Source organism: Telopea speciosissima, chromosome 8 (assembly GCF_018873765.1).
Source record: "Telopea speciosissima isolate NSW1024214 ecotype Mountain lineage chromosome 8, Tspe_v1, whole genome shotgun sequence".
NCBI classification, from domain to species: Eukaryota; Viridiplantae; Streptophyta; class Magnoliopsida; order Proteales; family Proteaceae; genus Telopea; species Telopea speciosissima.
The window spans coordinates 11,569,815-11,586,311 of NC_057923.1; the positions used below are offsets into that span (position 1 = coordinate 11,569,815).

Consider the following 16,497-nt stretch of genomic DNA (forward strand, 5'->3'; position numbering starts at 1 on the left):
GCGACATAGTGAGAGCGTTGGAAACATAAACGTATAGTAGTCCTCCACCCTACATCCGAATCCATTTGGAGTCGCCCGTAGGTGGCTCGTGAAGACTATACGGGTTCCCTTGCTGTCAACCTATATGGCAACCTTACAGCTTTGGAACCATTGTTTCGATTTCTGAGGGATAGATGCACTATCTACCTTGGGCTCCCTCTTGTTTTTAGTATTTTTTTTTTTCTTGTCTTTTATTTTTCTTTAAACTTTTTTTTATGGGAGACTTCAATTTGGGATAGGTGTTTAATTTAGAATAATGGGAGATACACTTCCAAATAAGACTTTGGGGGAAAGATGGACCTATGCTAAGGCAACCATGATTTTGGAGGAAACGTTTAAACAGGTTAGGGAAGCCAAAAGTAGTGAGAGAGAGAACAATTTTGCACCACCCCAGTACAATTTTGCTCCCCAACCCAACTATGGGCTTTCGGGAAATTTTGATTGGTCACTTCCCCAGACAATCCATGTTATGGAAGGATGCCCTAATCTTTATGGGGGTAGCTATGGTGATGAGAATGTGAGTTCTCAATTTCAATACAATTCTTTTGGCACTTACAATCAGGGGTGGAGTGATCATCCCGATTTTTTGTGGGATCAATGGAATAACCAAGCTGGACCACCCAATTTCCAATATCATGGTCAGTTTGGTCCTCCAATGCCCAACCCTCCATTAAATCTCAATGTGCCACCTCTCCTTGAACCATATCACCAACCCCTTGAGTTTCAAAACATGGGTGAGGAGGCCAGACTGAATGAGCTTGAGAAATACATAGACCTTCTCACAACAGGCCAAAATGCCATGGAGAAGCAACTCTCTCAACTGATAACCATGGTGCAAGAGGAGGAAACGGGTACATTACCTAGTCCCTGAACCTAGTCTATGCTACTGCATTCTGTTCGAATGAACCGCCCCATCCCAGTTTAATGATATTGAAAGTCCACCACCCCAATTTGAGGTTAATGAGAGTCACTCCCAACAAGATGCTTTTCATGACAATTTATTTGTTGAGATTGAGTCTCCTAAAGATAATGTGAAGCGAGGTTTGATGAGCTACCTGGGGAAGTCCACCTTTTGCCTGAAATTTCTGATTTTAGTGAGCCTAGTGAATTTATTGATTTAGAATCAGATTTTCATGATAACATAGAAAGCTAGGAAATTCGATCTCCCCCTCTCTCTTTGGAAAACTTAGATAATTGTCATTTTGAGGATTTCATTGTCTCACATGTTGATTTGTCCAAACCTCCTAGGTTTGACGATTTTATTGAGGAGGACAATGTTAGTCATAATGCCTTTCAAGCATATTTCCATGATCCTTATTTGGCAAACCAAGTTATGCAAATAGCCGATAGTTATATTGCTAGGATTGATTTGAGTAAACCTCCAATTTTTTATGATTATTTAGATGAGGTTATTCATAATCCTTTTTATGCTTATTGTGATCCGTTCTTGGTTGATTTTTCAAAGAATGACAGGTATTCTACATTGCAAATGGAAGAGAAGGGAAGGATTTATGGCCGAGTTTTAGTGCCTTCATTTTCCACTGTCCCCATGAGGACAGTTTTTCTATTGGATATTTCTCGGTTGTGCTTAACTTTTATATTATTTCTCGCTTTACTAAAATTCATGGTCAAGTGTTTTCGGTCCAAGCTATTTCTCCATTTATTGGCCATGGATTGAGATTTTTGTTGCTGCTCCTAGCACTTTTTGTAGAGCTCATCATTCTTCATGACCCTCTTTTTTGATTATATCTGGTAAGCCCCTTCATCTCCTCCCTTGTCCTTATTTTTTTCTTTTATGCATGCATTGAGGATACTGCATGAATTAAGTGTGGGGGGGATGTTGGGCTTAATTGGTGAATTTTGATTGTGACAATAGTTTGGTTTTGTGCATATGTCTCTTTGATTGCAAAGCGAGAGAAAGAGGAAATTAGGTGTTCTAGCATGCGAAATAATAAAAAATCCCTTTTCAAGGACGGTAATTGGTTTGTATTCGGTGAGAGGGATTGAATTGAAAAATATGAGCGTTATTTCATTTGATGGCTAGATTCCTCTATGTGTTTTATGGACCCTTTGATCTTTTGGCTAGTAGTTGAGACCAATTTGTTTGTGGCAAGGCAAGGCATGAAAGTGGAAGTGAATGAAAAAAAGAAAAAGAAAAAAAACAAGGAATAGAAAAGAAAATGGAATTCCTTGGGACTAGACAGCACTGTGCCTCATGAAGCGGGTGACTTGATCGAAATTCCTTGGAAGGAAACTCAAAAAAAAAAAAACTCTTGCATCAATGTCTCAATGTCTTATGGATATATGCAAAAGCGAAACTACCAAGTATTTGGGTGTCGTGTATGCTCCACCATGTCATTCGGAGAATAGTAGTGGAGTAGAAATAGAGTTTGTGGTTGAGAAAGAAAAAAACTTTTGCCTTAATGCCAAAAAAAAAAGTATGGTCAACAATACTCAATGCCTAAGTCTTTGGTTCCATCGATGCTATGGGGGTTTACTTGAAGGTGAGTAGTGTTCGGAAAATATGAGGAGATCCCTTGAACTTGATGCATGCTTGTTACTTGAATTGATGTGGGGTGATAAAATTCAAGTGTGGGGGAACCTTTGGCTCTTTGATCTTTAGTTGAACACTTTTTGGGATTATGTGCGCTGTCCTACTTATGCCATGATTAAAATTTGCAGCATTCATTTACAATTGAATTTTGGGTGTATATTCACTGCAAACACCCATGAGACAAAACTCATCCACTAGGGGTAACCTAGGGGTTTAAAGGCTTGTTGCACATGCTAAGTGCAACTGTGATTCCTACGAAAGTGAGTTAGGATTTTTGCATTCTAGGTTAGTTTTTCTTTTGTTTACTTGAGGACAAGTAACGTTCAAGTGTGGGGGAATCTGATGAGCACATTTATGTGTGAAATCTTAGGGCATAAAACATATATTTTACCACATTGGATAGAGTTACTCGGTGCTTTCTTGTGCTTTTCAGGTTTTAGGTGAATTCTTGTGAAAATGGAGGAGATGATGCTAAGGAAATGTTTTTAAGCTGTTTAGAGGTGTTAATGGCTTAGATGCGTAGCCCATCGAATCAGCTTCGCAATGGTTCAAACGGCACTTGATTCCGAGTTGAAATGAAGAAGTTACGGTCGTTTCCATAACGAAGTGCGAAAATGGTCTGTAGGGGTTTATTTGTAATTATTGACAGTCGGATAGGGACAAAATGAAGCAAAAGTTCAGATGCCAGGGGTCTTAACGTAATAACCAGAAGTCACATTTCTTGTACCCGAAAGATTCCATTTGGAGGGCTCTGGACAGTCCAACTTCAACTTGAGATATCTTGGCTCCCGAACTCCAAATTGGACGAAATTTGGGTTTATTTTGGGTGATTTTTCGCAAGGAACACAATGGTGAGGCCTATATAAGCACCCCATGCTCCACGTTTTCTGAAGGACAGAATGGGTATTTTATTTATTCTTGAAGGAATCCTAGTCATCACCCTTACTCTCTCTCTCCTCCAACTTCTCAAGGGCACTTCTAGAATTCTACTTGGGATAGATTTATTTTGAAAGATATTCTCTCACCTATGGAAAGTTGAAAAATCAAAGATGCTTTGATTTTATTGCTTGGAGAAGATATCTACAAAGAAAAGGAAGCACTTGTTAGAATTGGAAGTTTATTTTTCTAGAAATACAAGGTCTATGTAAACAATCTTCTCTTCTTCTTCTTTCTATTTTTTTCTTTTTTCTTAGGATTCAAGGCATTGTAAAAGAGGAAGGAGAAGAGAATATTCTCTTTTCTTAGGGAATATTTCTCCTACACTTCCCTCTTCTCTCTTCTCCTCTCTTCCCCTTATAAATACCCCTTGCCCTCTGGGTTGTAAGGAGTTAGTTTTAGTTCAGTTTTTAGTTAGTTTCTAGTTCAATTTTAATTCAATTTTTTAGTGTAATTTTTATTTCATTCACTTAGTGAAATTTTCTCTTCTTTTCCTATTTTTGGCTTAAGTTCTTAGTTTTGATTTCATAAGTCTAGTTTAATGATTGTAATAGTTTTAGTTTAAAGCTTCCTAGTCTAAGTTCCTATGTTGATGACAAGACATGGAGATTTAGAAGAAGAAGCCATGGTGAGTTTATTTAAGTATTCAAGCACATCAAGGTATCTCATTCTCTAAACCCTTAATCTCATTCTCCCTTTCCTCTATCTCTCTCTATCTTCTTCTTCTTCTCCCTCTATTTCTTTTATTTTTTTTATATGGTTGTGGTATGTGGATGCACTTTTATTCCCTTATTTCTTTTTATGTGATTATGAAGTGTGGCTGCGCTTTTGTTATTCCTTTCAATTCGCTTTAGTTTGATAGGTTAGATGCTCAAGTGTTAGGACGCCAATTTAATCCCTTAATTTTGTTAGATGCTTATGAGTTAGGATGCATTAATTTTCATTAGTTTAATTAGTTTAATTTAACACTTTAATTTGGTTCACTTTGCATTACTTTTAAGTTAATTAAATAGAGTGGCGTATATCTCCTCGTGTTCGACCCGTAGCTACGATTAACCCGTACGCTTGCGGTATTATTTTAACTCAAACAGTAGTTGTCTCTGAATCACCCATAGTTCAGGTAGAAACCGATCCACAAATTTGAAGAAAAAAAAAAATCTTCAAAAAACTGAATCAATTCTGAAGTATGGGTTTTGAAGTGGCAGCAATTGCAGCCGTCAGAATAGGCTGAAACTTGGATCGAATGCCCTGCAAGTGGTGGAGAATAAGCCTGCAAAAAATCAGAAAATTCTGATGATGCAATAAGAAACCCTAATAGGGCTGGTTACAGTATCGAGTGAAACCTTGGGTTTTGAAACTGTATGAGTTTCAGCCGTCAGAACAGGCTGAAACAAGGATCAAGTATCTCCCTTGTAGTGGAGAAGATTCCCTTAAAAAATTGGCCCCTTTGGATGAGCCAATAAAAAGCCCTAAATTTTTTAAAAAATTTAGGTATATCTGAATGTAAGTAATTGCAGGTTCGAATCAGAGGTGGATTGGATTCAGATCTGCAATCTGAAATAGGTAAGGAGTAGATCAGCAAGTGCAGGGATCAATCTCCAAAAAAAACAGAAATCCAGCTTGAATAATGTAGCAGCTTGATCTCGAAGGGTTGGAGGAAACCTGCGGCAGTTTCAGATCACACCAGTGTTTGTATAATCTTCAGCGAGGTGTCATTGAGCGCAGCAGCTAATTCTTCATTGAATCACCTCAACGATGCTGCCCTGAATGAAATAGAGAGTCCGAGAGAGTTGGAGAAGAAAACAAGAAAAAATCGAGGGGGAGGCTGCTCTTCAGATCAGAGATGGCTTTGATACCATGTAAACAGCTTTGATATGAATGCTTGAATGATTAGAATCGATCACCCAAGCCCCTTTATTTATAATAACTTGAAGTAAATCTGATCAAAGTACAAATAGGAATAATAACACCTCAGTCCTAGTCCTACTAGGAATTCCTAATACAACTAGGAATGCGAGAATAGGACTCGGCTGAGGGTAAAACAATAAAAATAAAATAAAAGAAAAAAATCTAATCTGACTAGTACTACTCCTAACATGACTAGGACTAATCCTAATCAGCTAGGACTAGTAGGACTAATCCTAATCAAACTAGGACTGCTTACCCCAATCGGGTAAGCAGCCTATTTCAACACTATGTAATATGCATTGTGAACACTTCACTGTATCTTGTGGTTTGTAGTAGAAAATTTTAGTTTTTAACTATTTCTTAAATAATTATTCGATATTATGTGTCTTCATCCATTATTGCATAATTTACTTGTTTTACTTGCCAATTATGTCTCATGTCATTCAAACAATGTGTAGAATAGGGAATATTACATTAAGGGTTCAGCCTTTACTGACAACCAAGGGTGCAAATCCAAAACACCAAATTGGGTTTTTTTCTTCTTCCAATTTGAAGCTTTAAATATGTTTATTAAGACTAAAACAAGCTCCCCTTAAAGTTTTGGAGCCAATTGTGGCTATTTGCCCACTGAAAACATAGTTCCGAGAAAAAAAAAAAAAAAAAGAAGTCTCGCCGAGATCTCGAGATTTCGAAAAATTCAACCTGGTCGAGATGGTTGTTTGAGATGAGTTTTCGAACCATGAAATTAACACTGTTCATTAGATTTCCCCCTCCAGGGGCAATTCAGTCATTTTACATTGACTGTTTATTGGCATACCGGAAAGCATGGGAAACTTCCCAAATCTATAGATACAAGGCCCCTACGCCTCAAAGGATGCTCATCATTGTCAGACAGCCTCCGGGGTGAGAAATTGAGGTGTCTACCAGGAGGGAGGCAGAATAGAAAGATGGAAGAAGGATAAGAGAATACGAAAGAGAAGAATTACAGTAGAAGAAAAGAAAGCTAAGAAGACTCACCTGATAAAGAAATCAGCAGACTCAAAACAGGGAGAATAGAAAAGGGGTAGGGAGAAATGTACGGTCAGCTCTTGGCAGCCACCCTAATCAAAATCTCATTCCGTTATTCATTCTAATCCCATCATAGTTTACATGCATATGAATAAGAAAATATAACTCCTACAAAATAGAAACTACTCTCAAACAAGGAAACTGGTATTTCAATCAAACCCCATATGTTGCTAATTCCAAAATTAAACATAATAAAATAAAGACTACAATATTATCCCCTACCAACTCCCTTTGGACTGAAAACCAGTTTTGAGACCGGTTCGTCTGGATCTAGGTGTCCAGATCAGGTCATGCTGGTCCAGCCATGATTTGACATTGCATCATTTTCTTGGGCCACTGGACCCATACCCTATCAAAACCAATCCTGAAGCAAACCAAGCTGTTGTAACCCAAACAACACCAAAAAAACCAGACAGCATGACTGAACCTCACAATCCTTATTTGAGCGAAAAATACAAAAGCATTCTTGGAACCCATTTGTGAAATAATACAAAATGAACCAACATAGCAACATATGTGATCAGTATAGTTGAGTTGTTCACCATAAACGAGTCCACTTCACACGTGAATCCCTTTCTCAGGGGAGCTCCCATGTGGGCCCACACCTTGCTTTTTGCTCCTTGTAACTACTATTATTTTTATCTGACCATTATCAAGCTAAAAAAGTATGTAGCTTACTAAGGGCAAACCTGAAACATATGGCTTTGGCAAAACTGAAATTTGGATTTAATACTCTAAATTCATTACAGTTTTGGAAAACTGCAATCTGAACTTGGACCCTTGGTTGTTGAATTCAACTAATATTAAAGAAACAAGTTCTAGAAATAGATTTTTGTGATTAATTGCATTATTCTGCTCTGTATGTAGTGGGAGATGAGTTTCCAAGAAGTGCTTGGTTGGTAAGCCGAATGGGAAGGCTAACTGCAGGGGTTCAATACAAGCCACTGTGTGAGTTCCGTTCATACATCCTCACATTCAATGACTAGGGATGCTGCTCTTGAGAAATTTGCTTTCATCTAAATGGACATTGGGAGTATTCTCTCACTGCATTATTTTGGTTTACCCTTGATTGCACAATTGTTAGTGTTGTTTTGATTACTATTATCATATCATTTTTCTATTTAAGAAACCTGTATATTGAGGGAAGCTGGAGAACACTTCCAATCTGTTAATGTGTACATTCTTTGTGGTTGTGATTGTCCTGTTGTGAAGGATATTTCTATTACTTCGTGGGGATGTGGATTTTGTAAGGAATCATATATTTAACTTTCAGAGTAAAGGTTATGCTTATCTCTGGTGTTTGTCTGGGACTGTTAGCTACAACTATTTGTAAAACTGCCTGAATGTTCCTGAATACCTTCACAGATGCCCTTGATTGTGCTTTTCTTTGTATGGTTTAACCTTCCCAGCCCTTATTAGATAGTAAACTTTTTAGTGGGATTCCAAATCCAAGGCAAAGAAGAAACTCCAAATCCTGCTAATACCCTATGATGCAGTACTGACTTAAGAAGCCAAAACTGTAGTACCAAAACAGAATATTTTCTCAGGGAAAAAATTTTTAGATTAGGGAGAAATCTCATATAGCAAAATCAGATGATGGTCAGATTGGAACAAAATTCGAATTTTGTTCTCAAGGTAAGGAACCCTTGCTGAAAGTTTCAGGGTGATCCAACGGCTGGTTCTGAAAATATGGATCAATCCTAGTGATACTAGGAGGGTTATTTCATTCAATTCAAAATTCAGATTATTGTTTTAACAGCAGAATTATAATAACAGACAAACATTGTTATTATGAAATAAATCTCAGAACTAATAACCTAACAGCTATGAGAATGTTGTTTGAGGTGGCATGGCCATGTTCAAAGGAGGCCTTTGGATGCTCCAGTACAGAAGGGTGATTTGATACAGATTGAAGGAACTAAAAGAGCCAGAGGCAGAACTAAAATGACCTTTGGTGAAGTGGTGAAGAAAGCCATGCATAACTTAGGTCTTGTATCAAGTATGACCTCGTATAGAGCTGATTGGAGGGCAAGGATCCATGTAGCCGACTCCATTTAGTTGGGATAAGGCTGAGTTGTTGTTGATTCAGCAGTTAGATAGATATGAATTTAAATCTGAATACAAGGGCAGAATTGGAGGATACTAAATATCTTCAGATCAGCAGGTTTGTCAACAAGAAATTCTGGCCGATGCCAAGATGATGAACAGCTATGCACAAGTTGGGGATGATCCGATGGTCAGATTCCCTACCGTAATTCATGTAAAAAAACACTTGCGTATCAATTCCTGGACAGAACGTAAAGTTGCAGAAAATCAGAAGAAACTTATTTGATCAATGGAGAAGGAGAAGAATAAAGAAGAGACTAGGCACCCGGGGTTCTCACAGCAAGGTGTATGGAAGGATCAAACACCAACCGAGACCTTGATCAAACAACAAGGGAGAGCATACCACGATAGGCAGCAAAGACAAAGCTTTTCATTAATCAAAATTTGTGTACAATGCTGAACCCTTGACAAACTTATATAGAAGACTCAAAAACAGACTCAAGCACTAAAAAGGAAAGGCCTAACCTAATCCCTAACTATTAGGTAACATATACTGACTAGGAAACTGAAATAATAATGGAAGCTGACTCAAACAGGGCTGGACTTATAGTAGCCTAATCTAGCCTAACTAAAACACTTAATGACAATAAAATAAAAAAATAAAAAAATAAAAAAATAAAAAGAAATGAAGACACTTAACTAATCATGTGCACTAACATTACCCCACTTATAGGCTTATAGAACTATAGAAGAGGCCCATTACAATAAAAAACTCAAAAATAACAATCCCAAGGCCCATAGAACACAACCATGGGCCAAGATAAAGTATTCGGAGACCCCATTGGTCCCATTGGACACCCCTAACTCATGAAAATCAGTATATTTTTCTTAAGTGCATCAATGTGCATTTCCATAGACGTGTATCAAGACTAAAGATTCTATGCATAAATTTATGTGGTGAACTGAATCATGCGAAAGGCAATATGGGAAGTTACATGCATCGAACGTTGTGGTGAAAAGACCAAAACATTGGACCCTTGGTTACGGGATTCAACTTTTTTTTTTTCTTTCTAATAAGTATATTTAGGTTGCATGGGTTGAGCACAGTGATGCAATCCACCCTTCCATGCAGAAATGGCATTTGATTTCAATTTTTTGTTCTTCCATTTAGCTCAAAATTATTGCTTATGGATTTAATTCTGTATAGCATTGTAGCATTGTTAGTATTGAAACTTGGGAAGATGACCAAATATTTTCATGTTGCTGTCCTTTGTGATGATTTCTTTATTAGTGAAAGACAAAGGTGGTGCAAACTTTAACAACTTAAAGAATTGGAGCTGTGCAATTGGCTATGGATTAGGGTCAACTAGTCCTTTGAGCCCATCTTTCAATTTTGGCCTTGAATTTGCTAGAAGTTCTCAGGTACATGCAAGTATTTTTCTGTCACATTTATCATTCCTATACTTTACTGATTTAAATCTGGTTATGTACTTGCGTTCCTGGCTATTGAAGGATTTGTAGCTGGTTTCTCCAAATTCCTTGTATATCAATTATTAATAGTATCAAAGAAAGTAACATAATATGTAGATGCGACATTATATTCAAGTTTCTATTCCCTTAAACTGCAAAACACTTTAGAGGTTGAGGACTTCTCTTGGTCAAATGCACCATCATAGTTGTCACACGGTATGTAGGCGATCCTAGGTGTTGTAGGGAAAAATTCAAGGCGACACCATGGCGTCAAACCTTGACAATTTTGTGCACCATTGAGCGCTTAGCTTTTTTGCCATTATAAATTTTTGAGTGGGAAATGGTCCTTTCCAATTTACCAATACGTTGTCGGTGCTTTACCATATATATGGATCCTGCTTCATAAGAGAGAATTTTTACAGTCTTAAATCTTTGATCAAGGATACATACCACAATTTATGGTGCAGCCATACAGGTGGAGAGTCCATGGACTATGTCCCACCAAGCGGTGGATCTAGGCATGGAATTATGGGCCTCCACTTTTTATCTATCAATTGATCCATGGTCTTTGTCAAGACTAGTAAGACATGCTTTTTCACATGGAATGGGCAATTGTTGGATGGGCATTATCCATCGTTTAATTTCAAGTTTTTGATTTCGACCTTTTTCCTATCACTACTACTCATATTTAGTACATGCATCCCTTGTTCTAGCTCTAAATTGGAAAGTATCATTTCGGACTCTACGTTTTTTTGCTCTAAGCCTATGACCCACTAGGTCTGTAGGTTTAAAAGAAGCTTTTTTATGTTTGCTCCATCTAGTTATATAATACCATTTTGTTACTTGCCACCGTCTTGCTTTTACATGAATAGTTTTAGTTGACAAAAGAACATTTTTATGCTTCCAATAATCATGTTGTACCCATATATTTTTGGTGTATTCACCAGAGTTCGAGATTTAGCTGACAAAAGAACATATTTATGCTTCCAATAATCATGCTGTATTCATACATTTTTTCTGTGTCCACCAAAGTTTAAGATTTCGGTCCTAATTGAAACCGAAATGGCACTGAAATATGGTCCAGTTCGGTGAAAAAACTGTATCATTGAAGACCCCTCAATTTGCATGCCATATCTTTTCAGCCAATGTTGAAACCAAAATAAGTCACCTAAATTTTGACATTTCAGCTGAACTTTCAAACCATGGTATTTTTTGATGTTTCCATTTTTCTTTTAAAGAATTTAAATGGGGTTGGGTTTAAGAGCTTGATGACAACCAAAAATTCCCAAATATCAATGATAATTTTCTTGGCATAATTTTGAAAATGTTGTTATGTTAGTGGTTGGTTTCTTTAATTAATATCAGCAATATTTAGGTTGGAGACTTCTAAAATTTCCAAAATTTTGTCATTGATTGGGGGAGATGCCAAAATAGAAATTTCGTCCCAAAATAAAAAAGCTGAAATGAAAAATATTTCTCAAGCTAATGAATTGTCCCTGAATTATTATTGTTGGTTATCTATAGATTGTAAAGCCAAAATGATTAAATCTTTTAAATGTCTGTATGTGTTTGTGTGTTTTATTTATTTTGTTTCCAGGGTTTATTTAACTTTATTACATGTTTGCTCGACGAACTACAATTCTCATGTGCAGTACGAAACCCAGATCGGCTCATAGGCACTCCGAAAGTGCCGACGAATCTGATGCAATTGTAGAACTAGCATTAAGGAAGTTCTTCGAACGAATTAAGGAATACAAGCTAAGGTTGAACCCTCAGAAGTGCGTGTTCGGAGCAACAACAGGGAAACTCCTAGGATTTCTTGTCAGTGAGAGAGGGATAGAAGTGGATCCCAACAAGATAAAGGCCATAACAGAAATGCTAGCACCAAAAACAGAAAAGAAATCCAGGGTTTCTTAGGACGAATTCAGTCAATGGTTGCCGTAGGTCGGAAAGTCAGGGAATTGTGGAATCCCTTGCTGGTTCCTTCCTAATCCAAGTCCTGGAGAATATCCCATGTTGTTCATCATCTTCAGAATTGTCCCATTCCATGCGGATGGGTAGTCCTAATGGTCATTAGGATCATTGTTCCAAGTTCTATGGGGTTTGTTTGGGTCAGGGTTCGTCCAGAGTGGAACGTCCAGTGCCTGTACAGCACGAGAATTTTGGATTTACCCACCCGATCTGGTTCTGACCGGAACTGAACATATGTCGAAATACTTATCGATCGAAGGTCTTGACACTCAACTTCTTATCCACACGTCTTAGAAGAGATAAGGACACTTTATAGAAAAGCCCTAACCCATAAAAGTACAAAAATTCCACCCAATAAGCCCAAACTACCCACCCGGTCTGGTTCGGACAAGAACTGAACATATGTCGAAATACGTATTGATTCGAAGGTACCAAGAATAAAAAAAATTCCATTGCATGTAAAGCTGGTTATATCTAAGTTGAATATTGAACTAATATATTTTATGATGAAAAGCTTCCTGGTCTTCACAGACCATATGCACCTAGTTGTGCCATATGAAGGGCTATGTGGTGTTCTGATAGTAGGATATTTAGGAAATGGTTTGGGTTGGCCATGTGTCAGATTCCAACCTCAAATTCAATCATTTATCCTTCCATATATGCCCATGCACCCTCTCCTTAGTCCTGAAATTTTAAATGCTTTTTGCCACTTGACAAACTCTATTTTGGGTGAAACGTACATGTCAGGAAGGGACTTACAGTGTCTACCTTTCCTTGAACTGCCATGTGGCAATAAATGTGGGAGATCAGGAAACCTTTTCCCTTTAGTATTTTAAAAATTAACAATTTGATTGGTTGTTGCCAACAGGGATCACCCATTCCGAAAGGGTATGGGACCGGCAAGGTACTAAAACTCGGGTCTCGGTACCAACTCGGCCCTTGGAAAAACTGAGTTGAGTCGAGATCTCGCCGAGTTGGTGCATTTTTTTTTTCGATTCGATTCGATGGGTTTTAGACCTAGTTTGGGTCTGAAACTTGGTATTCAACCTATTTTAAGCCATTTTAAACATAATGGCAGATGTTGCAAAAACAAAGTCCAAATATGAGTTTCAATTCGGACCATAGGTTGATAGGCGATGACGTACTAAATACCCTACTCTACACATAATTTAGTAATAGAAAGCAAGCAAAACATTCAATTAATAGCTAAACAACTTAAATAAGAATTAGAAATGTTAAAGTGATACATCAAACTGTTTAACAGTGTGTTACAACCATCATTACATAAAATGACTTTGAATCAAGTATTCGGTCCCCGCTAGTGTCACATAGTCTTCCCATGACATAGTGTTGCTGTAATGTTGCATATAGTGCTCCACAGCAAGCATATAAGAGTTCTATCGAGTTAGGTAAGTAAATACATAGTAGATAGGTCATTTCCATGGGTCAACCCAAGATCTTGACCCGAGATCTGAGATCCGAGATCTCGCCGAGATATGTCTGTCGAGTTAGGTAAGTAAATACATAGTAGAAGGGTCATTTCCATGGGTCAACCTGAGATCTCGTCACCGAGATATCGCTGAGATATTGCACTTTTATGTATCATATGCCATCTCGTCTCGGTTTCTCAGAAAACCGAGAAACTCGCCGAGATCTCGCCGAGTCGAGACGAGTTTTAGAACTATGGGGACCGGCTGTTATGTGCAAAGTTGTATGCCACTTCTGTGGTGCCTGCTGAGACTGTATTATGATTCGAAGACCAAGTCAGAGACTACTGGGTGTCTCATAGAGTGACTCTCAACGACGACGTTGAGACTTTTCGATTAGAAGAATGGATATAAATGAATAGATTATGTTAGGACAGATTGTAGGGTAGGTCCTGACATGTTTGGCATCGACATCAATTCATCTATAGTGATGTGCTTTTTGGTATTTGAGGAATGTTGATGCAAGAGTTGTATTTAGACTTGGTATTGTGTCCAGGATGCTTTTGCAACTTTGAATGAGCTTAATAGGCCTTTGCACTGATATGTAATTCTCATGCTAGCTTTGAAATACAAGATGGTAATTCATGAATTTTCTAAGCACTAATATAATGACCTTTTCATGTACAACTCTTGAACTGCAGATGATTGCTTCATTCTATCAACATTTTGTGGTTCAGAGACGGGTATGCTTTTCTGCCTTCTCTTTAATACTTCTATCAACTGGACTTCTTTTCCAATTAATCCTATCTCTATGTGTATATTTCAGTATCTCCAACTTTGTCAGGGTTAACCGGTTTGCTCTTTGCAAACACTTTCCAGAGTCCATGTAGTCCCTATTATTTTTCTCTTTAGGATTAATGAAACTCTTTTTTGAACACTTCCAGAGTCCACGTAGTCCCTGTTCTTTCCCTCTTCCTCAGAAAAGAAAAAATCAAAAAGTAATATAATCATTTATAGACTAGTACTTAAAATTGTCTAACAATAATACTTGTATTTTTCTTCATAGAACATTTACCTAGTTACTGCTAATGTTCTCACATCAATTGAATTAACTGAGACTGAACTTGATTTGAGAGCTTGCTGTTCAATTGAGCATTAATGTCCAAAGTTACTAGCTTTTTTAATTTTTTTTCTTATGCAAATTTAAAATACATTGTCCACCTGTTTGTTTGCCAGAATCAGAATCATCTGCGGCCTTGCAGGTTAGAGAGTAAAGACTGGTGAAGTATTAACTTGTAGGCTGTTACCTGGACACTTCAAATTAGGAACTGCATCCATGTGCAACACATGTTGATGCAGATTCTTACAGACACATCATTACTTGTATCACCTGCCTACTACTACTACTACTACTACTAATAATGATGCAGATCAAAGGTATTTGAAAAAATTCCAAAGAAGGAAGAAGAAACTGAGTTAGCTCACAAGTCCACTTGCTGATTCAACTCAAACTGAGTTAACTCAGCTGGTTCAGCCAACTGAGCACCAGATTTGGTATTTGTTAAGTAGTATAGTCTAGTCTTGGTTTATATTATGTGGTGTTAGGTTGGTTTATATTGTGAGGGGTATTTTGGGTATGATGTGATATGACTTAAGTAGACTTAAGTAGGTAGGCTGTGGTTGTATGGTACGACTCGACCCGATGGATTGACTTGTTTGGAGGAGTATTTATATGTTTTACCCGTCTTGTTGTAAAGTGAGTGAAATTTGGGGATTTTCGAGTTAGGGTTTTTGGGTGAGAGCTAGCAGCGCTGTTTTGGGTGTTCTGGTGGGATCTCCATTTGTATCTTCTTCCATTTACATAGTGAATCATCTTCAGCTTCGCCAATGCACGTAGCACATCGTATTGGTGTGTGAACTACGTTAAATCTCTTTGTCATCTTGCTCTGTTTTTGTTTCTGTTCGTTTTTCTTTGGTGTTTGTTTTAATAGAAAGAGATCAGTTTATCATGAAGGAAGTATGACCTTGATTTTTTGAGTGAGACAGAAATGTTAGGCTATAAGCCTGTAGATACACCTATGGATCCTTATGTCAAACTTGGAGCGTCTGATGACAAGGAGTTTGAAGATAAACATCAGTTTCAGAGATTAGTCAGCAAACTTAAATATTTTACTGTGACCCTGATCTGGTATCTCTTTTGTTGGTGCAATTAGTCACTTTATGTAGACACCTAAGCAAGTTCATTGGGAGGTAGCTTGTCGTATATTGAGATACCTTAAGGGTGCAGCAGCGAAAGGCCTTATTTGTCGTCGTCATGGTTACACTAATATTGTTGGTTATTTTGATGTTGATTGGGCTGGTGTTAATGGTGATCGGTGATTTACTATAGGCTATTGTACCTTCTTTGGGGGTAATCTTGTTACATGGAGAAGCAAGAAACTAACTACTGTGGTCCATTTGAATCTTGAAGTTGAGTATTGAGCTATGGCTCACAGTGCAACTGAGATGATGTGGCTTCGGTCCTTTATTCAGGAGCTTGGCTATTTGGTCAACAAACCGATGGAGATGTTTTGTGATAACCAAGCGTCCATTTGCATTTCTAATAATCCAGCTTTTCATGAGAGGACGGAGCATATTGAAGTAAATTGTCATTTTGTTTGGGACGCAGTAATGAAAAGTTAATCTCCGCACCTTTTGTCAGCTCTCATAGTCAACTTGGGGATTTCTTTACCAAAGCCTTGTTTCAAAATGTTTTTCTACAAGGATGTTTCAAGCTGGGCATGGGTGATGTCTAGTTTCGGTTTATGTTATGTGGTGTTATGTTGGTTTTTATTGTGAGCGGCATTTTGGGTATGATGTGATATGACTTAAGTAGATTTAAGTAGGTCAGTTGTGATTGTATATGGGTACTTTTAGTTCTAATTTAACATATCCCCTGCCCCACGGTTTAAGCAGATTGCACACAACTCAAACTGTGGGCAAGGTTTCTTCTTCTTCTCTATTGCTGCTGGTTCTTAATGCCTTGATGTTGTCACAGTACTCCCATCATGGGATACTTTTAATAGTTCATTTGTTTTA

At 37.7% G+C, this 16,497-nt stretch overlaps 1 protein-coding gene across 1 annotated transcript in view; it reads left to right on the top strand.

The window, feature by feature from the left end:
* The window catches only part of LOC122670428, a 34,548-nt gene that overhangs the window by 14,307 nt on the left and 3,744 nt on the right, over positions 1-16,497 (top strand). The window contains exons 7-9 of the mRNA XM_043867300.1: positions 7,373-7,453; positions 9,843-9,973; positions 14,121-14,162. Of these exons, the coding sequence (XP_043723235.1) occupies positions 7,373-7,453; positions 9,843-9,973; positions 14,121-14,162 (254 nt within the window). The remainder of the gene's footprint in view (positions 1-7,372; positions 7,454-9,842; positions 9,974-14,120; positions 14,163-16,497) is intronic.